Source organism: Arvicola amphibius, chromosome 7 (assembly GCF_903992535.2).
Source record: "Arvicola amphibius chromosome 7, mArvAmp1.2, whole genome shotgun sequence".
NCBI classification, from domain to species: Eukaryota; Metazoa; Chordata; class Mammalia; order Rodentia; family Cricetidae; genus Arvicola; species Arvicola amphibius.
Window position 1 is genome coordinate 50,370,708 of NC_052053.1, and position 20,716 is coordinate 50,391,423.

General features: G+C 51.4%; 1 protein-coding gene across 2 annotated transcripts in view; it reads right to left on the reverse strand.

The window, feature by feature from the left end:
- Nucleotides 1–9,837: 9,837 nt before the first annotated feature.
- Nucleotides 9,838–20,716, reverse strand: part of Slc25a25 (solute carrier family 25 member 25) — a 34,193-nt gene continuing 23,314 nt past the window's right edge. The window contains exons 1-10 of one of the 2 annotated variants that reach the window (XM_038337116.2): nucleotides 19,364–19,655; nucleotides 16,722–16,848; nucleotides 16,552–16,639; nucleotides 15,614–15,725; nucleotides 14,329–14,487; nucleotides 13,004–13,156; nucleotides 12,675–12,782; nucleotides 12,416–12,583; nucleotides 11,747–11,897; nucleotides 9,838–11,663 (exon numbers count right to left, since the gene is read on the reverse strand). In XM_038337116.2, coding sequence (XP_038193044.1) covers nucleotides 11,479–11,663; nucleotides 11,747–11,897; nucleotides 12,416–12,583; nucleotides 12,675–12,782; nucleotides 13,004–13,156; nucleotides 14,329–14,487; nucleotides 15,614–15,725; nucleotides 16,552–16,639; nucleotides 16,722–16,848; nucleotides 19,364–19,522 — 1,410 coding nt within the window. In that variant the 5' untranslated portion in view covers nucleotides 19,523–19,655 and the 3' untranslated portion in view covers nucleotides 9,838–11,478. Of the gene's footprint in view, nucleotides 11,664–11,746; nucleotides 11,898–12,415; nucleotides 12,584–12,674; nucleotides 12,783–13,003; nucleotides 13,157–14,328; nucleotides 14,488–15,613; nucleotides 15,726–16,551; nucleotides 16,640–16,721; nucleotides 16,849–19,363; nucleotides 19,656–20,716 lie in introns of those variants that run through there. The other variant, XM_038337115.2, reaches the window with a different exon arrangement.

The window sequence follows — 20,716 nt, forward strand, 5'->3', positions numbered from 1 at the left end:
TGCAGGCCAGAAGAGGGCACCAGACCTCATTACAGATGGTTGTGAGCCACCATGTGGTTGCCAGGAATTGAACTCAGGATCTTTGGAAGAGCAGGCAATGCTCTTAACCACTGAGCCATCTCTCCAACCCGAATCTGTAATTCTTTACTGTCCAGAAACATGTTTGATTTGCGCCTTTAAATCGCTAAGCGCTTAAGACTCTAAGCTGTGACATTCCTGGGTCAAAAACAGGTACTGTGAGCTTGCCACGCCCAGTCCAACATGGCGGAGCCGCTTGTGACTGAATCAGTTGCAGCTCTGGGCTGCAGAGCTGCCGGGCTATTCTGGATGTTGGCTCCACCTCTCTCCAATTTCAAAATGGAGGATGTACCATTTTGTGCTAGCTCTGGGGCCGCCAGGTAGGAGCACTTTAACTCTGAGACTGAGCATGCAGCACAGAAACTCTTTTCATCCAAGTTACAGCCAAATCTGACGCGCAGAGCACTGCGCAGTCTGAAAACATCTCTCTGTATGGTGGCAGGAATCCGCCATGCTCTTCTGCCTGCCTAAGCCTGGTTCTGCCATCTGCCCAGGTGCAGGCGGGGAGCGCTGAGCCATTGGCATGGTCTCAAAGCACTCTCCTTCCGATTCCAAGCGGGAACACAAACATCCAGTCCCATAAAAGCTATTGAAATGCTTTAAAGCCAGAATTTGCACTGGCGGCACAGCACCAGGAAGCTGCGTTTTAAAATGACTCAGCTTTTTCTCTGCCACTATTGCCAAAGCAGGAAATCTCTCTACGGCTCGTCCAGGCAAACAGCAAAAAGCTGTGTTAAACTCTCTCTCTCCTTTATTTAAAGCCCTCTCAGGTTTTTAAGTGGATTTAGTCACCATGTTGGAGCTCCAATCTGTAGAAGGAACGGCGGGCTGTGTCCCACCACCCGGCTAGCTTTACCCAAAATAATTACACGGAAACTGTATTCATTTAAATACTGCCTGGCCCCTGGCCCATTATTTGTAGCTTCTTATTGGTTGATTTTCATATCTTGCTTTAACCCATATTTAGTAATTTATATAGCACCACGAGGGGTGGCTTACCAGGAGAGATCTTAACCTGCATCCATCTCGGAGAGGAGAAGCATGGCAGCTCACTATGGCAACTGCCTGAAGCGACTCCCCAACTCAGCTTCCTTTCTCCCACAATTCTACTCCACCTACCTAATTTTCTGTCTCTTAAAGGGCCAAGGCAGTTTCTTTATTAATAAATGAAAGTAACACATAGACACTCCTCCATCAGGAGGTCATCTCCGAACGTGGTGGAGACCCCAGAGCCACAGCTGTTTTCAGTTACTGGAAACACCTGAAGTCTGAAGGACCTTAGTCCAGATTATACCTTGTGAACCCTGAGCACCTACAACAAACAGAAACTTAGCAAATATTGCAATGGGTGACAGGAATGTGAAGGTCTTTCATCCCTTTGTCCTTTATCTTCCCATTGCTGTAGCTGTCCACCCTCCAACCCATCATCTATTGTAACGTTTGTACTACTAAGTGTACTATGGTTCTGTAGTAGTGCCTGTACTACGTGTACTATGGTACTATGCCTGTAGCTTACCTGGTCAGTTTGCGAGTCTGGCAAGGGTCCTAGAGATTGAAACACACTCATGCACACAGAGACAGAGACATGGGTCATCCTTGAAACAAGAACGCCAAGAATGCCCATTTTATTGTGTTACAAGGCAGCTTATATAGGCTCTCCTTGACCAATGGCACTGCAAGCCCCCAGAAACCACTCCCCTGTCTCATGCTCAGAGCAGCTGCAAATATAGGAAAACAAGTTGTTTCCTCCGGCGGGCAAGGAGGTCACAGGAAATTCACAGTCCCCAGCACTCTATGCCTTCACCCCTCCATCCCCTTATCCCTGCATCCCTCTTATCTCTTCATGCCTTTCTCTCTCCATCCCTGTATCTATTTCTCTGTGCCTTCATCTCTCCATCCTTGTATCCCTGCTTCCAACCTCCCATGTTTCCTTCCCAGGACTCTGTCCACTGTTGTTCCTTGGTATCTCCCAAGGAAACGGACTCACTTCTCTGCCTCTGTTTCCCCAAAGGAAGCCACTGATCTACCCATATTGTGAGATGTCCACCTTCTCACTAGGATACCATAGCCCAGAGAATCCTGCTGCCTGCCAGTAGCCTGTGCACTCACTGGTCCTGCACTACCCCATGGTTGTGTCTAGCCTTAGCGCCCCCTGAAGGTCATCTGACTTAGGAGGTGGGACAGGCAGGTTGTGTCTCAGCTGTTAGACATGGACAGTTGTTCATGCTTGCTTCTATCTCTGCATTCCACAGAAAGCACGACAGGGCTGGCAGAGGCATTGGGGACTCTGGAGTGATCCTGAGGATTTTTTTCCCAGGGGATGCTGTAGGTAGGGAGAAGCCTACACTGACTGATCAGGTGATGGGAACTCCAAGGACGGTGCTAGCCAAACTGGCTTCCTGTGACTACCCTGGAGAGTGACTGAAGCTGCTACCAACAACACCTAGGCCCAGCTTTCTTCCTACAATACTTCTTTCAATGTGCTTCCAACAGCCACCAGGAGGCACTAGAGGGCCTCTATAGCCTGTAATGCTCCCAGTACCACCAGGAGGCACTAGAGAGCCTCCAAAGCCTACAATGCTCCCAATGCCACCAGGAAGCACTAGAGAGCCTCCAAAGCCTGCAATGCTCTCAATGCCACCAGAAGGCACTAGAGAGCCTCCAAAGCCTGCAATGCTCTCAATGCCACCAGACAGCACTAGAGAGCCTCCAAAGCCCAAGGCAATGCTTCCCAATAACACCCAGAGAACCTCCGTAGTTCGCAGGAGATGGAAACAGCATGTGGCTGCCACACTGTGTCCAATTCTGGCTTTAGTTAGGTGACCTTTATTGTTCAAATAGCCCATCTGAGATTTAGCATTTAAGAGTCTGGAGATGAGTAAGAAAAATCATATTTCATGGGGTCTCTGAGCTAACCCAGGAACCACTGCCTGATCTTTGTCATGTCAGGTCACACTAAGTCTCCTGAGGTCTGTAGCTCAGGCTGAACTGGAACCTGACCTCAAACTTGTAACCTCCTCCAGCTTCCTAAGCGTTGACATTACAGAAGTGCACCATGTTGCCCAGCTTCACCTATGGAGTTTGGGCTTCTGTTCACGCTTGACCTTGGGCAAGCCTCTTTCCTCCTGTGAACTAGCACCGGTGACCATCTGTGGGGTTGGTGAGGCTGGGGTCCAGAGGTGTTGGAAGGTGGTACACACTTTGTATTGAAGAAGTGATGGGTGTAATCCGTGATGTGAGCTGTCTAACCCAGAGCTGCTCCCGGTATTGAGTCAAGGGCTTAGGAAGTAGGACTGGAGAACCCTGAGACCAAGATGTCTCCTCCATGCTAGCTAGGGAGGGACCAAACAGGGAGCATTCTAGCTTTCTTCTTTTGTTTATTAAATTTCCATTTAAAAATATTTTGAAAAATTATTTTAAAGTACTGCAAGTGTGTCCAGGCGCACGTGTATGCGCGCACACAAGGAGGCTAGAAGCATCCGTTGCTTCCGGACTGGAAGTCGAGGCCTTTGTGAGCTGCCCAACCTGGGAGCTAAAAACTGAATCTGGGCCTTCCACAAGAGCAGTTCTGTGTTCTTAACCACAGAGCCGTCTCCCCCGACCCATTACATTTTCTTTGGGATTAGGTGAACAATGAATGCTTATTCTCCATAGAAACTGTTCTGGGATAAAGCTGTTCTTTCTCGCCAGTTCCAGCAAGTGCCTGATACTCCAGTGTGCCACATTCCTTGGGTATTACCTCTGCGGTATTTAAACAATAGAGAGGATTTTGACGGGTGGGAGTGTTTGATGGCACCGGAGAATGAGTACCTTGTTGCTTTTTGAGACAGGGTCTGTCTGGACTCCAGGCCGCTCTAGAATTCAATGTATATAGTTCAGCTGGCCTGGGACCCCTATTACCCCTGCTGTTACAGCCTCTTGAGGGCTAGGGCTATTGATGTAAGATCACACCCAGCAGGGAACCGCAGGCAGGGTGGGGAGCAGTGTGGCCAGGTGACTCTCCTTTCCCAGAACCTGTTGTGCTTGCTGTGGTAAAGGGAATTGATAGGTGTGATCAAACTACCCATTTTAAGATGGGGAGATTGTCTAAGCAGGCACTAAAAGCAATCAAGAGAGGCAAACAGAAAACCAGTTAGGTGTCACAAGCCTGCAATCCCAGAGTACCAGGAAGTAGAGTCAGGAAGATTAGGAGTTCAGGTAAGCTTCTTCCTCCTCTACAAGGTGAGTGTGAAGCCAACCCTGGCTGCAGCAAACAGAGGGAGATGCCGGCAGAGTCAGAATGCACCTCTGTGTGGAAGCAGGCAGCTGGAGGAGTCAGAAAGGGTCACTAGTCAAGGGCTGCAGAAGCCTCCAGAAGCTAGAAGATTGTTCTGAAGCCTGCAGGCAGAGCCAGACCTGCTGACACCCTAACTCCAGTCAGCGGAACTGACTTTGGACTTCAGGCCTCCAGAGACTGGCATGTTCTGAGTCACTGAGAGTGTGGTTGCTGGTACAATGGTCCTGATGCTAACACAGAGGCCACGCATAGGGTAGTCAGGAAGGAGAAATGAGTGAGGGGCTTGGTCTCCTGTGTCCCCTATTTGTGAAGTTAGGGAGAGCCAGGCACCCCGCAGGCTGATGAGATCTGCTCCCTCTCCCATCAGCCTCAGCAAGAGCTGTGTGAGAGAGAGACCCCTCCAGGACCATAGGGTGGGCTCACAGCGACAGAAAAGGACAGAAGAATTCATTCACTGGGCTGCTCTCCTGTCTGACCCTGTGCTCGCGGACTCTGTCCAGCGGGCCCAGTTGGATGGCCCCTGCAGAACCTGGACGATCACCAGCTGTCTCTGGCTCCAGGTTTACTCCTGTTCCACCTCCCACAGTTCTCAGCTAGCCCCGACCAACTGGGGCCACACTGGGCTGGCGGGTCCTTAGGTGCGAGGACCAAGGTCCACCTGGGCAGCTGTGCTAGCATGAAGGCACCTCCCTGCCACCTTTCCCTTACATTCCGGTCCGCTCAGACTGGTGAAATCTGGATTGGGGACAGCAGAGTACAGGCCACGATGGTGAATAAGGTCAGTTTCTCCTTTGTATGAACTAAAGCAGGTATGTCCCTTCAGGGCTGTAAGAAAGGCCCCATGTCCATCTAGTGGAGAAAGACACTTGGCAACGCAGACCTTGCCCAAGACCATACCACAGTGCCCTACTTTACTGTCTAAGCCAATTCAAAGGCCATCCAGGGGCGATATAATCCAAACCACACGTGAGTGTCAACAGTTCTGGGCTCTAGGCATGGACAGCAACAGTGGCAGGAAACCAAGCCCCCAGCGTGGAGTGCGTGGAATTGATAATAGTGAAGTGGCCTGTGCCAGGCAACACGGCAGGGAGACAAGGCCGGCTTAGGCAGGTCTCAAGAAGGTCAAACCCAAATACACAGGGCAGAGGGGCAGAGAATGCTGTGCCTGAAAGTGATTCAGGAGCTGAAAGGCTTGGAGGACAAGGCTTGAGCAGGTGGGAGAGCGGGGACTAAGCCAACCAGTCAGGACCCAAAGGTAAGGAGATGATTCACCTGTTACCCTGGTAACAAATTCCTGAAATAAGTGGTGTATTGGTGTCCTAGCCAATTCCCAGAACCTTGGATGGCAAAAGCCACAGACACTAATTCTCACACTGGTCTCCAATGGTGGCTCCAGCAGGTTCCTCAGTGTTTCTTAGCTAGTATCAGCTAGTACATTGCCCCCTAACCTACCCTCTTTATGTAGAGTTGAGTGCCTCTGTCCCAACTCCTCCCTCTTTAGGGAGTATCAAGGTCATCGAGGTGACTTAGCAGGAAAAGTGCTCTTAATCCTGAGGACCTGTGTGTAATCCCCAGGACCCTTGTATGAAAAGACAGAACAGGCTCATTGTCCTTTGACCTCCCGCAAGCACATAAACACAACCACACACCCACATACCACACACACCACACAAAAGAGATGTTGCAATGAAATTTAAAGCAGGGTCTATATATATCTTGGCTTACCTTAACTCGGCCTCTCAAATGCTAGGATTACACGGTGCCACTTTTTATTCTTGTAAGGATAATCGCTAATCGCTGGGTTTGGGGCCCCCTCCTAATCTCAAATAGACTTGACACACTGGGAACCACCACAGAGGGCACGTGAACTCCAGAGCCCTTGCTGAAGCTGAGGCAGCCTGAGCACCTGGAGTCCTTCTGACCAGGTGAGAAGCTAGGCACCGGGTTGTTAACCCACCTACGGCAGCCATAAGGTCTGCTCCTCCCTTCCTCCTCAGGAGCCAGGTCCCATGAAACTCTTGCCTGAACTCCCCCCACTTGACCGACTGGTTGCTATGGTTTCTGTGGAGAAAGGTCCCCAAGCTGCAATGACAGTTTTGTCCTAATGGCTCCATATTTAAAGCTCCTACTCCTAAACAAGGTGACGTCCTGAGGTCCTAGGACACAAAGAACACTATGTACTGGTGGTACATCCTAGTTCCACACCTGGGCACACCCCACATGTGTGTGCTGGACTCCCTGAGCTGTTTCCTGCCATCCCCATAGCAACGTGGCCTGGCCACTTGACTGGGAGCATCAGAGAGACAACTGCAAGGTTCCCTCCACCCAGGAGGCTGAACGGAGTCTAGAGACAGAATGCAAACCACGCCCATCGGGAAATTCAGGTGCTGAAGGCTGAGCAGAGGGCTCCAGGCTGTGTGTGTGTGTGTGTGTGTGTGTGTGTTGTGGCCCTGCACAGACAGAGGGGCTGGCTGCAGGGAGACTAGGAAGAAGCCCAGTTAGGTTTTTATGGCTGAAACTTGAAAGTGTTTCAGAGGAATCTAGATAGTGGTGGCCCAAGCCTTTAACCCCAGCATTCGGGAGGCAGAGACAAGCGGATCATTGTGAGTTCAAGGCCAGCCTGAACTAGAGTGAGTTCCAGGACAGATTCCAAAGCTACAGAGAAACCCTGTCTCAAAAATCAAAAACAAAATAATAAAAAATTAAAAAAGTATTTCAGAGGCTTTTGTTATGGAAAAAGAAAACTGGTGGTATAAGCCTACAATCCCAGCAGTTGGGAAGAGGAGGGAGGAGGATGGACTATGAGTTCAAAGCCAGCTCTGTGTTACACAGCAAGACATTCTCACACAAAACAAAAGAAAAAACAAACAAACAACTAGGCACTACTCCAGCGTGGAGCCTTGGAATCAAGACACTTTCTGGGCCTCCTTAGCACACAGGCTCAGCACTGGCTGAGCGAGGGAACACTGAAAACAAGCTTCATGGCTTCCTGGCACCTTGCCTGTGCAGTCAGTGCTTTTAACCAAAGAGCTGTCTCTCAAGTCCCTTGTTTTTGATTTTTCCAGACAGGCTTTCTCTGCATAGCCCTGGCTGTCCTGGAACTCACTTTGTAGACCAGGCTGGCCTTGAACTCACAGAAATCCACCCACCTCAGTGCTGGGATTAAAGGCGTTTGCCACTGTGCCCACCCCAAATTGTTTTGTTTTACTATCTTTTAAATTTATTTATTTATTTATTTATTTATTTTTTTTTTTTTTTTTGGTTTTTCGAGACAGGGTTTCCCTGTAGTTTCTAGAGCCTGTCCTGGAACTAGCTCTTGTAGACCAGGCTGGCCTCGAACTCAGAGATCCGCCTGCCCCTCTGCCTCCCGAGTGCTGGGATTAAAGGCGTGCGCCACCACCGCCCGGCTATCTTTTAAATTTTTTATGTGTATGAGTGTTTGGCCCGCCTGTTCATCTTGCATGTCTGGTACCTCTGGAGGCCAGAACAGAATGTTGGATGCCCTGAACCCACATGATAGTGAGCTGCCATGTGGGTGCTGGAAATTGAACTGGTTTGCGGAAGAGCAGCCAGTGTTGTAATCGCTGAGCCATCTCTTCAGACTTATATTTTTGAATTTTGATAGTCTTACTACAAACTGGTCTTCAACACACACACACACACACACACACACACACACGCTCCTCAGTGCTGGGATAGCAGGACTAAACCACCACACCCTAATTTTGTTTTTGAGACAAGGACCTCACTCAGCAGACCAGGCTGGCCTTGAACTCAAGAGATCCACCTGCCTCTGCTTCCTGAGTGCTGGGGTTAAAGGTGTGTACCGTGCCAGCACAGCTACCCAGATTTGTTTTCCCTCAGCTGGAAACAGGTACATACCTGGGGATAGATCTGCTGGTCCACCAGGGACACGGATCACCTTCACTCACGTTGTTACAAAGGGTGGTTCCACTGCAACGTTTACACTTGACCTTCCCTTCCACTAGAGGCATCTGAGTGGGCTGCTCCAGATTCTCAGCAAGCGTGCGTGTGGCTCCTTCAAAGTCATTCTAACTCTGTGTGCACACTGGCACCCCTGTAGTTCCTGACGACTCACACAGGGCCCTTTATTGTGCCCTTCTTTGTGACACATCAAGTTGTATTTGTGTGGGTGCATGTGTGCACCAGTCTACTGTGAAGGTCACAGGACAACCTAAGGAAATCGGTTCTCTCCTACCATGTGGGGCTCAGGTCCTTGGGCTTGGCAGCAGGTGTGAGCCATCTTATCAGCCTGTGGGGTGTCTTTTTTCCCCTTCGGGGTTTTTCTCACTGGCCTTGAGCTCAGAGATCTGTCTGCCTCTGCTTCCTAAGTGCTGGAACTAAAGGCATGAACCACCATGCCCAGCTAAGTGACCTTTTTTAAATTAAAATTTTTCTTCATTCAGGTAACATGAGTTTGTGGGTGTACACCACTTGTGACTCTGGCCCTTTGGGAGCAGTGCTGCCTGACACAGGTGCTGGTTTGTGCTCTTTGCCCCCGAGTCTTCTCTCTAGGCTCTAACCATTTTTATTAATTTGTTCCTTGGGTTTATGTGTGTGGGTGTGAATGTGGAGGCCAGAGGACAACTTGTGGGAGTTGGTTCCCTCCACCAAGTGGGTGCCAGGGATTGAAATCAGGTCATCAGGCTTGATAGCTGGCCAGTCTGCCTGCTGAGCCTACCACCTGCTGAGCCTACCACCTGCTGAGCCTACCACCAGCTCTTCAGCCCCTAAGTGTCGTTTTTTAAGTTTGATCCATATCTTGAGTTACAGGATTTAATACACTGGTTCCTCCAAGCCTGTGGCTTGTCACTTTGATGGAAAGTTTTGGGTGACAGGGACCAGAGTTTAAGGTTTTAGGTCTGTGAATCACTCAGGCATGTAGGTCACTCAGAAAAAAACAGAGGAAGAGGGAGACAGACTTGAGAGCTTTGGCGAGAGCCCAGGTGAGAAGCGATCGGAAGCAGGGTGGCTGTAGTGAGCACTGGGGTCCTAGATGCACCTGAAGGAAGATGGGGTTCTCTGATGGACTGGAGTAGAGCGAGAAGAGGAAGGAAGTAGGGTGCTGTTGACAACCTGGAGGGGTTTGACTTAAGTCAGAAGAATGGGGTCACAAAGACGGAGGAAAGCCAGGACCTGGACTTTGACATGTGACACTTCAATGCCCAACAGCTGTTCCAGCAGAGGATGAGTTTGTGGCTGCAGGAACTCACAGAGTCGTCCTCTAACAAGGCTCTGATGCATGAGACAGGGGCTGACGGCTCTGCACCCGGGAGGCCTGGAAACCACGTGAAGAATAAGCTCCCTGCAGGAAGGAGAGGCCACACCACACATGGAAGAACCCCAAACCCACTAAAGACGAAGTGCTTCCCGCAGCCGAGGTGTAAGCGTGTAGGCACTGAATAAGGAGAATGTCAATGTCCCAACACCCAAGCCAAGAACAGAAAACCCTGGCTCCATTGTCACATTTGAAGCAACTTTATTAGAAGGCTGCTTGCCTTTGACAACTCCAGTTACAGCGATAGACTATGCAGACGGTCCTTTTGCATTGATCTCTGCATCGTGTTTGGATTCTTCTCATCAGGCTGTTCTGGGACAATGGAGGTTCAGTTGCCAAGTGGAGCTGGCCACTCATTGAGCAAGGGCAGCCGTGGGCCAGGAGGGAGCCCAGGTCACAGGCTGGGGAGGGCAGGCCACCCAGGCCTTTAGTCCTCGCCCTCATACCCATACCAGTGAAGCGCCCCACTGCCTTGTCATTCCAGAAGGGTAAAATAAAGAAATCCTCCCGACCTTTCCCACTACCCTACGCACGCGCCTGCCAGGTCCTCCCTTGTGTCTTTCCTTCTGTTTCCAGCTAGGAGAGGAATTCCTTTGGACAGACACGCCGTCAGTGTAGGCAGCAGGTAAAGTCACTCTGAGGCCACTTCTCCACCTCATCTCCCCACTTCCCACCAGGTGGTGATGGGAAGGTACAATCAACCATGAACATAAATATGAATAAAAAAATGTACTTGACAATGACAAGCTATTAATTAAACAAATCTATAAAAATAGTTAGGACATAACTCTGTTCAAATAAATACAAAATAAATAGGCTCCAAGCAGTGTGATATGCCGTGTGGAATGTGAGGCTGGTCCCACTTGGCCCACAGAACCTCAAAACTGACTTTAAAGCAGCCAAACCACTTCCCTCCGGCTCTCTCTGTAAGTGCTATACACGCGCATTGTCCAGCTTGTCCTTCTGAACCAAAGCCTTTATCCAGTTAAGACATAATGAAGGCCTTCAGCACCCTTTCCTTCTCATCAGGACAGCACGCCGGGGACAGACACCCTGCCCCACCCTCATACCGCAGACTGGAACAGTAAGTGTGGTCGCCATCTGGTGCCAGTCCTGACAGGGCTTAGGGACAGCTCAGAGGACATCAGGCCCATGCAGGTAGCACAGATCCTCTGGGATCCGGTCCTAGATTAGCTTTCAGCAGAGCCATGCACCACCGTGTCAGGCAGCCAGCGCCCGAGTACCCTGGCACATCCACACAGCTTTGCTGGTGAGCTCAGGAGAGGCAAGGACATTAAGGGGTACTCCTTCAGCTTCCTGTGCCACAGGTCCACGCGGGTGATGCAGCTTGGGAAACAGGTTTGGAGGAGCAGCACTGAAGGGAGAGGGACAAGAAGTGGGGAGAGGTCCACTTCCTACCACAGCACATCCATAGGGAAGACATGGAGGGACACAGGAATGCTCTTTGGACCAGAGGGAGAGTGTGGCTGAGGTCTGGCTGCGTGAACGAGATGGAAGAACTAAGCTGGTCTCCAAGCTCACTATCTGGCAGGCATTGCAGGAAACGTCCCGTCTCTAGGTGCAGGAGCCTACATCCTACTGACCTCTGGACCACAAGGAATGTCCACAGGTCTTCCTTGGAAGGGACAGAAGGGCCTGCCAGGTCAGCAGGACCAGCCCAGAGCTTGCCAGCCCCTGCCCTTCTCCTGTGGCATCCTGGGTTTCACAGCTTGGGTAAGTCAGCTTAGTGTTGGCACATTCACAGAATGAGATGGCTGCACACCCCGGGCTGCAGCCCAGGATCACCAAGTCCACCACCCTCCCGTCACCGAGACTGCACGCCCAGGGTGATCTTCAGGTTCTCGTAGACCACGTAGCTGATGCTCACAGCTGGAATCACCTTCATGAAGTTGGGGGCCAGCCCCCGGTATAGCCCAAAGGCCCCTTCAGTCCGCAGAATCTGTCTGAAGAGGCTGGTCATGGTTACTTCAGGCGCACCCTCAATGGAGGCTACGGGCGAGAGGCCACGGGTTAGATGCTGCCTGCCAGCCACCCCAACTACTAGGGACGTGGAAGTCAGCACAGGACCTTACCTTGTGCCTGCATCCGAGTCCTGACCAAGGCCAGCGGGTAGCTGGCCAGCTGGCCACAGGTACTGGAGATAGTGCCACAGGCCAGGAGAACGAACACACCGGGATCTGCGCTGTTCACTGCGTAGCGCTGTAGCCAGGTATTTTTCAGTGTCTAGGGACAAGCAGGACCAGAGGTGAGCCTTAAAGAGCCAGTATGGGAGAAACGTGCTGGGGTGGGGCAGCCACTGAACCCACAGGAAAGCTGTTTCCTATCACATGAGATCTGAGAGGCCGTGTAAACTGATTCTCTTGGCCTGGGCCTTGCTAAACTCCTGACTAGCTGGCCTTTTGCATCCGCTGTTACTTGGGCTTCTTGGCTAGGGCAGGGGGAAGGATGAGGGTAGAGGGAGCACTATGTTCCCATGCAGAGCACCTGGCCTTTGCGGTCTGGAGTCTGAGATCTGTGAGCGCCCAATGGTCACTGTGTTCTGGGATCTGCCTGCTGAACCTCTGGACCCTAAAAGGGTAGACCTGGGACAGAGTCTGAACTCGCTGTGCAAGAGGTGCGGGGCAATGCGAGACCACTGCAGTAAACAGTGGACTGCTATCTCTGATCTAAGCATCTCGGGGACCAGGCGGGTGCTGAGCTTCACTCTCTGGTCCCAGGGTCTATCCCCAATAGGGCCTCACCTCGTAGACAGCGAGGTCGATGCCAGCATAGGGGATGATCCCCAGCATGTTGGGGATGTAGCCTTTGTAGAAGGCAGCTACACCCTCTTTAGCCAAGATCCTCCTGGCACAGTCCAGCATGCCCGAGTACTGGCCTGTCTTCCGCAGGGCCATTCGGGTCTTCAGAACCTGCAACGGGGGTGACAGCAACCATGAGCACAGCCCGTTCCTCTCTGTGCCCCTTGGGTACTGCCCACTCCAGGACCCAGGTGGCCCTTACCTCCATTGGGTAGATACTACTCTGGGCAATGGCCCCAGCCAAGGAGCCTGCCACGAGCCTTTCATGGATCCTCAGCGTCTCCTGATCACTGCCAACAAGGCGCTTCATCTAAAACAGGAAAAACAAAGGGATGCATGTGGGTGGGCACCATGGCGCCTCTCCTGGCCCTGCCCTCCCTCTCACAGCCAGTCAGCTTTGGATGAAACATGTGGCTCTGAAGCTCCTTTATGCTGTCCCCAGATGGAAGGAAGTGGTAGGAGAGCTGGTGTCCCCCCACCCCTACCCCAGGCTTCCAGCTACTATCTGGCAACCCTCTCCCAGGTCCTTACCTGCTCATATGCCATGAATTTGATGGCTGACTCAGGGGCAATTTTGAGGACATTGATGCCATTGCCCCGCCAGAGAGACTTGGCCCCCCCTTCTCGAATCATCTGTGTGAATCCGCCTATGATACACATATTGTTGCTGCGGGAGGCATGGACCTGAGGGGAGAGTAGAGGTCAGAAGAATGCAGCAGGATTGAGGACTGCCACTGTTCACTGTGGGAGGGGCCTGGTGCTTTCAGAACACCAGGAAGGCTCTTCCCTCTGAGTCATTTGAAGAATAACTTAGCATCCTGATGATTCAGCAGGCATGGCTGGATGTTTTTGCTTTATTATTATTATTATTGACAGGCTCTTATCCTGACAGCCTGCCTTAAATTTTCAATCTTCCCAAGTACTGGCATTGGAAGTATGCCCATCAACCCAGACAGGACAGCTCTTAATCTCTACATATACATCCCTGGAATTCTGTTAAAAACAGAAATGAGAGGGAACTGTTCAAATTTCTGTTTTCTCAGAGGCTCTGGAAGGAGAAATGGCTTCTTTGGGCCACAGAGCTGGGAACAGGGGCCAGTCCAAGCTAGATTAAGCCTAAAGCTCTAAGTCTGTCTATTTCTGGAAGACAGGGTGAGATCCCACCTACTTATGCCAAGGGGGTAGGGCGGTGCCCACGAAGCACAAACTCCAACTCCATTAGCTCAGGTGGGAAGTTTGGGCTTTTAAAGCAGGGCCCAAGCTGAGGGAGTGAGGGGAAGCCCAGCCACCAATAACCATGGGTAAAAATCAATTTCCTACTCATCTACATGAGCACGTTCAGTCTGTCCAGGGGGGCTTCTGGGGATGTGCTGTTTCTGGGCAGGCCGGGCCTCCTGGCACAAAATGGGGTAACTGGTCACTGTTCAGTCAGACACCAAAGTCCACGAGTGTCCACATGTGGGTCATTTCACAACGCTCCCCTGACATCAGACAGGCTTATCTCTGCCCTGTGGACGTGGAGTCGCATGCCTAGGCCAGGTAGAGGCACTGCTTCCTGATGGCCTCTGGGTCATGAAAGGATCAGCTCATCCTGCCTCCCATGATGTGCCCTATGCATTCTGAGACGCGCTTAAGGATCCCAGGTCCTGCCACATGTAGGCTGATGCACAGCTTATGTCTCTTGGAGAAAGTTAGAGCAGCTAAACGCAGAGGTTACCTAGGCCTGGATCTCCTGGAGCCCGCAAAGCATTAACTCCATTGCTGGGGTGGGAAGTCTGGGTTTTTTAAGCAGGGCCCCAGATGAGGGAGGGAGAAAAGTTGAGCCACCAGGGAACTACAGGTAGAAATCTGCTCACCTGCATGAGCACCTTCAGTCTGTCCAGGGGAGCAGTGCAGGTTCTGGAAACGGCCCCTGCCCCACCTCCGGCCACTAGGTGCCTCCACCACATCCCCGTCTGCCTCTCTTCCACTGTGAACTCATCCGGGACTGTCAGATTCTCGCCAACATCGAAGATCTGTGGGGAAGACAAGCAGAGACAACGTCAGCTTTACTCAGGACACCATGGCCAAGCTGCCAGTCATCTGGAGACGGTCACTGCCTTCCACCCTTTCAAGTGGCCGCACTAAGGGTGAGGATGGAAGGCCCTGAAAACTCACTGGAACTCTTTCCCTCGGCTCTGACAGTGGCTGCAGCTCTTGACCTTGTAAGTCATCTAAACGAGAGAGCATCACAAAGCTGCTGGGTTGCCCTTTTAAAGGTGGCTTTTACATCTTCCGGCAAGGGCTGCAGGGATGGACCACAAGGATCCGGGAAGATGAACAGAAACCTTGCAACCTGATGTGGAACTGGATTGCTGGCAGCAAGCAGAGTTCTGTGCTGCCTGCATTAATACCTTCTCTCTGGAGCTGCTCCCAGTCAGCTCTGCTGACCTCTGGGCTCAGGTCAGAGACAGGCCAGCTGTTCTGAGCCCTAGAATCAACCACTTCCTTTCACCCAAGAAGCCCTGATCTGGCACCATAGAAGCAGGGTGGATAAAGCAGGGGCAGCCCAGCCAAGGACAGCAGAAGTCTTGGGCAGGAGGTTAGCTCAGAATGACATTTCTAACTGTGAAACCAGATCTGCATTTCTGAACGTGGAACCATGCCGAGAGAGTAAGAAACAGTTATGGAGGCCCCTATAGGGCATGTTTATTAAAAACAAAAACCAAAAAGCCAGAGTCTAATTCTGTAGCCCAGGCTGGCCTTTAACTCACAATGCTTCTCTGTCTCAGCCAGGACATGCTATTTTTGTCATAGAGAGAAAATGATACTAAAAAAGAAACCAAGGGAAGGCGGAGACATCTATAGCAAGGTTTCTGCCACCATCCCAAGGAGGACAGACTGTATGCTTCTGGGAGAAGCAGCAGCACTGGGAAGAGAGATATTTAGAAGGAACCGTGAAGGACAGAGGCATGCGGGGATAGGAAGGTACATCCAGTGAAGGGCCAGGGGACAGTCACGCTGTTCAGGCTGGTCAGAAAGAGGGGGAACATATGGCTGACTAAGGGGGAACTACATCTCACTGGCTCAGGCCTGCGTGGGGAAGGGATGACTGACGCACATGAAGGTGACTGCCCGAGTGGACAGGGGGTGTGGCCTCACCGTCGAGTGCTTCCAGTACAGGATGATCTCAGGGATGTTCTCCACAGGGTGCAGCAGGTGGTAGTCTCTCCACTCATTCCAGTCGATGGTCATTGTGCCGTTCTTGTCCATGCTGCAAGGCAGAAGCATGGTCACTCCCACGTGTCACACGCCATCTGCACCTACCTGTGTGCCCACTACCTAGACGGGATGAAGGCAGGCGCCGTGGCCACCAAGGAAACCGCAGGTGCCTATGTACCATGAGAAAGGCTAAAGTGGCTCAATACCCCATTTTCCACAAAACCCCATTACAAGGGAGGGAGGCAGTCATGGGGTGACAGATACTTACTAGGTGACAGGGCCCCAGAAGTGGCCCGTTCGTATTCTGACAGACAGACAAGGGAGGATGCAGAGGAGAGAGGAGAAACAACACGAATAAATGCTTTGAGCAGTTAGTAAAGCAAGCGTACACCCAAGGACACTGGGGCCAGCGCAGCATACAAACACAGCCTTCAGTGAGGAGCGGAAGTGGGCTCTCAGCACAGCCGGGTACAAACTGTTGTGTTTGCTGAGCCCATGAGGGAGCCATCTTTCTGGCCAGCATATGTGGCTACAGAGTGAAGAACAAGGCCCTAGCAGAACCTGAGGCAACGCCCACACATGGTGCCAGCCCCTATTCAGCAGGCAGAGAAAGTGTCCCAGGGACACTTCTAACCAACCTGAAATGCCCACAACTCATCTTGTCATTTTAAGGATCACTGGCAAATGGGCTAATTCCAGATTATGAGTCCTAGAATAGGGCTGCAAACCCCGGGAGAAGACTGCTTTGGGAAAGGGCTTCTTACTCATCCTTCCAAACCACAGGACTAGTTTCAGGGCAGCAGGTCAACATGAACAGCGTGTGGATTAGTCCAAAAGCCACTAAAATATTCCAGAGAACAGAGCTCACCCACACTTACCTCTTAAGAATCTTCTCCGCCTGCTGTTCAGAGATCTTGACACCCAGGTCCCGCAAGGACTGCATGATCTCCTGAGCATCGATTCGTCCTGTGATAAAAGGGCTGTGAGCAGGGCCAGGCATTTGGAAAGCCAAGGCGTTCCCAGCAGAGGAGCTACAAGCCAAACTCACCATCGTTCTTTTTGTCCAGACTCTTGAACACCAGCCTCAGTTTTTTCTCATGATCTTGGAGGTAATGTACGAACTCTTCAAAGTCCAGTTGCCCATCAAGGTCCTTGTCACCTGCTTGCACAATTTTCTAGAAAACCAAAGAAAGAACTTGAGATGTGGCTCACTAGTCTCTTGTCACAATGGGGAAATAACTGCTCTCCACAAGGACCCACGATGTCCTATCTCTAAAGCTATGCCAGCCTGAGGGAACCCTATCATGTCAATTTTACCCACACAGCAGAGCCACGGCTTAGGTTCCCAGAGGCTGCCTAGAAGCCAGGGCCCCCCAGGAAGATCTCAGAGAGGCCAGCAGGGCGGCATGGTTGCTCTTCCCGAGCATTCCCAAGGCCAGTTTGTTCCACAGCCAGGGTCAGCGGCTTGGCTCCCCTGCAGGGCTGTCCCTGGAACTAGACTTCAGCCCCATGACCCTTGCTGAGATGTGGGGATAGCGTTTATTATCCAGATTCCCTCAGGAACTCTGCTACTTGCTCCATCTCCTGTGGTGGCACCAGCCCTGTAACAACCTGGTGACTAGGGTGAAGGAGCAGACAATGCCTACTTGGCAGAAACGTTGCCAGGGAACACTCTGGAGGCTGCAGAGACAGGAAGAGCCAAGGGCAACTATTCTTGGGCTCATGAAGGCACTTCAAGTCCAGTCCCTGTCTCAGGGACATCAGATATGACCAACCTCAGATTCCCACCAGGTGCTGAAGGCCAGGGCAGCTTTACTAGTCTGGTGACCTAAGGCTTTAAGTGACCCTGACCCTGGGCAGCACCTGGATGCAAAGCAGCTGGGCGCTTCTCCCCCTAGGATGGGGTATGGGGTGTAGATAGGCTTTACAGAGGCCTTTCCAGCAGCTTGCTCGAGGAAGCATAGCCTATCCTTTCCCGCATGTTACAAAGCAAGAAACAGCACTTAGATGGTGTTCAGATGTAGCCATGGTGGTCACGTGCATTCTGAGCCGCCTTCATATCTTACTGCCACCCTAAAAGTTAATCTCAACAACTTGAGGATTTGTGGGAAAAATATGGGTCAGTCCAACTCAGCAGCACTTTGTTTTTTGTTTTTTAATTACATTTAGCCAGGAGTGGTGGTGTGCACCTTCAATCCCAGCACTCCAGAGGTAGAGGCAGGTGGACCTCCGTAAATTCAAAACCAGGATGGTCTACACAGGGAGTTCCAGCCCACCCAGAACTATAGAGTGAGACCCTGTTGCGGGAGGGGCCTTTTAAACTACATTATTTATTTACTTGGAGGAGGTACTTTGAATCCAAAACAAGAGAACCTCCTAAGGAAAATATTCCTTGGTTCTCTTGTGGACAAATCCATTCACTTGTCAAAAATCAACATGCTAAGTCCAAGTGTTCTGAGCCAGCTAGAGTTTAAAACTGATGGATCACTCACTGGCTGGCTCACACTCCCAATGGTGGCCATCGCGGCTTCCCTCTTACTCAGCACGCTAGCCGCTGGTTCTGGGGGGCAGACATAGATCCCTAGGACCCAACAGTGTAAGGGGTAGGTCGGCATGTGGAACAGATACAGCACGGGTCTTATCTGCTAGCTGGGATTATGCTAACTTCTAGGTCAGGGCCCCCACCCCAGATTTCAAGTAAGAAGGAAAAGAATATGCCATACAGGGAAGAGGCATACAGAACTCTCTCTGGTTCCCAGGTAGCCTGCCACCAAAGTAATCTGTCCTGGGGTGATGCCCTGTGACACAGGCCACCCACGACTGTGCTAACTGTACCCTTAAAAACATCTTCAAAGAGTTTGCTCTATACCTGTGGGCAAGGTGGTGCACACCTATGACCCTAGCACTCGAGAGGCTGAGGCGATTCTGAGCTGTACATTAAGACCCTGCTGAAGAAGGAAATGCCAGCTGTGAGGGCAAAAGACAGATCTCTATGGGGACCAGGTCAGCGAGGGCTACACAGAGACCTTGTCTTACAAAAAAAAAAAAAAAAAAAAAAAAGGAGGGGGAGGACGGACAGACTTCCTCCCTCCCCCTTTAAACCCACTTTAAACCTGCTTTGCATCTCCAGTCTGCGATCCACAAATCGACACATCGACACGGGACAGCATGGAATTTAGTCACAGTAAACCCCCAACCCGTGTTTCAGTTTCCCATCAACAAGGGCCAGGGTCACTGCGGCCATCCTATTTCTTGGTGCACCTAAGCATTTAAAAGCCCAGGAGGGAATGTTGCCCTCTAATCCTAGCCGCTCTCCTCCTCCAGTGTGTTTCTAGCCTTGGCCCCAGAGTTGTAGAAGCTGCCCAAGCAGTGAGACGGCCCCCCTCCTCACTGACACCCAGTACATTTTAGGAGGCTCCACTGCAGCCAGTGAAAAGGACTCCTATCCAGAGACTCCATCTCCTACAAGCCTTCTCTCCCAGCCCAGCCTTTCTTGGAAATTAAGTGAAAACCAGGCATTCCCAAGACAGTGACCTAACCACTGGCTGCAGCCAGAGGGCTGGGGAAACACCTACATTCCAGACATTCTTTCCTCTAGGCAAGGAAGTCATGCCTCGGCCGGCCCAGTCACCCCTTCACTCAAAGCCAGTCCCTGCTGCTGCCCTGACCACCCTGGCTCAGCATACAGACCTGCTTCCACTGGCGGTAGGTGGAGAACTCTTGCGAGGGGATAAAGACACTGAGTTTGAAGATGGACTTCAGCTCTGCGGGAAGCCCCTTGGACTCAAAGTACTGGAATTCAGTCTGGGCCTCCCCCATGACGGGCACATACAGGCACAGGCAGAGCATGCTGGTGAGATGGGGTGCTCAGCCTCCACTGGGAGCAAGTGCTGGCAGAAGTCGAGCGGGAAATGCCAGAGTTCCCAGGGAAGTGGCACAAGAGATGTCTTGCCTCAGCTGTCACTGGCTGCTTAAGTCCTGCCCTTTTACTTAATTGAAAAAAAAAAAAAAATCCGCCCACTGTAGGGCAGCCAGCAGCCAATGAGCACAGCCCCAGCAGCAGACAGTATCAGGTTGCTCAAGAGCAGAGGAGCAAAGATCAGGACTAACGTCAGGGCTTGCAGCAGTTAACTCTTGGAACCCAGGCAGCCGGCACTGCCTAAGCACCTAGGTAGGGTGCAGCCCCATGCCCAAACAAACCTTCACCCCTGCCTGTCAACTCCTGAAAGTCAACAAACAGCCAACAGTCTGTTTCCATACAAGGTCCCCAAATGCGTCACACTATGCAGCTTTCCCCTGAGTAAATAATTCCCAACTGAAAATTCAGTGGAAACAGAGGCTGGACTAGTGCCCATTTAAAACTGACCCAGGTTACTTCCTGTGAGAGGGGAACTGAGAGTCACATTCCCAGCGGTCCTGAAACACAGACCCCACAGTCCACAGGAATGCAGAACCTGGGAACCGCTCCGTGTCCGTCAATCACTGGTTAGCCAAGAATGAGACTCATGGTCCTCAAAGCCCAAGCCCACTCAGAGCACTCAGAACCTTGCTGATCAGAGCTTTAAGAACTCTGCTGTGCCATCCTGAAGCCTTTTAAAATTAACTACGATTAAATGAGTTAGGCACAGAGGCTCAAACTACAGTTCCAGCATTTGGGGGACTAAAGGAGAATCTCCAATTTGAGGCCCTAAGCTTCATATTAAGACCTTGTCTCAAAAACGGGGTGGGATAGAGGCTCAGGGGTAGAATGCTTGTGGGCGACACTGATGGCTCTGAGAGATTAGTAACGCACACCTCTGGGTGTGTCCAGGTAATTTTGGAGAAGACCAGCTAAGCGGAGAGGTCCTCCCCAGGAGCAGGATGGGGCTCCAGATAGAGTAAAGGGTGAAAGCAGAAAGCAGGCTGCTGTAGGCTCGCTCTCTCCTCTCTCTGCCTCCTGGCCATCATGATGGACTTATAACAGAAGCCAAAACAAGTCCTTTCTCCCTAAACTGTTTTCACAGTAGCACAAATCTGACTAGTTGCTGGGCATGGTAATTCAGG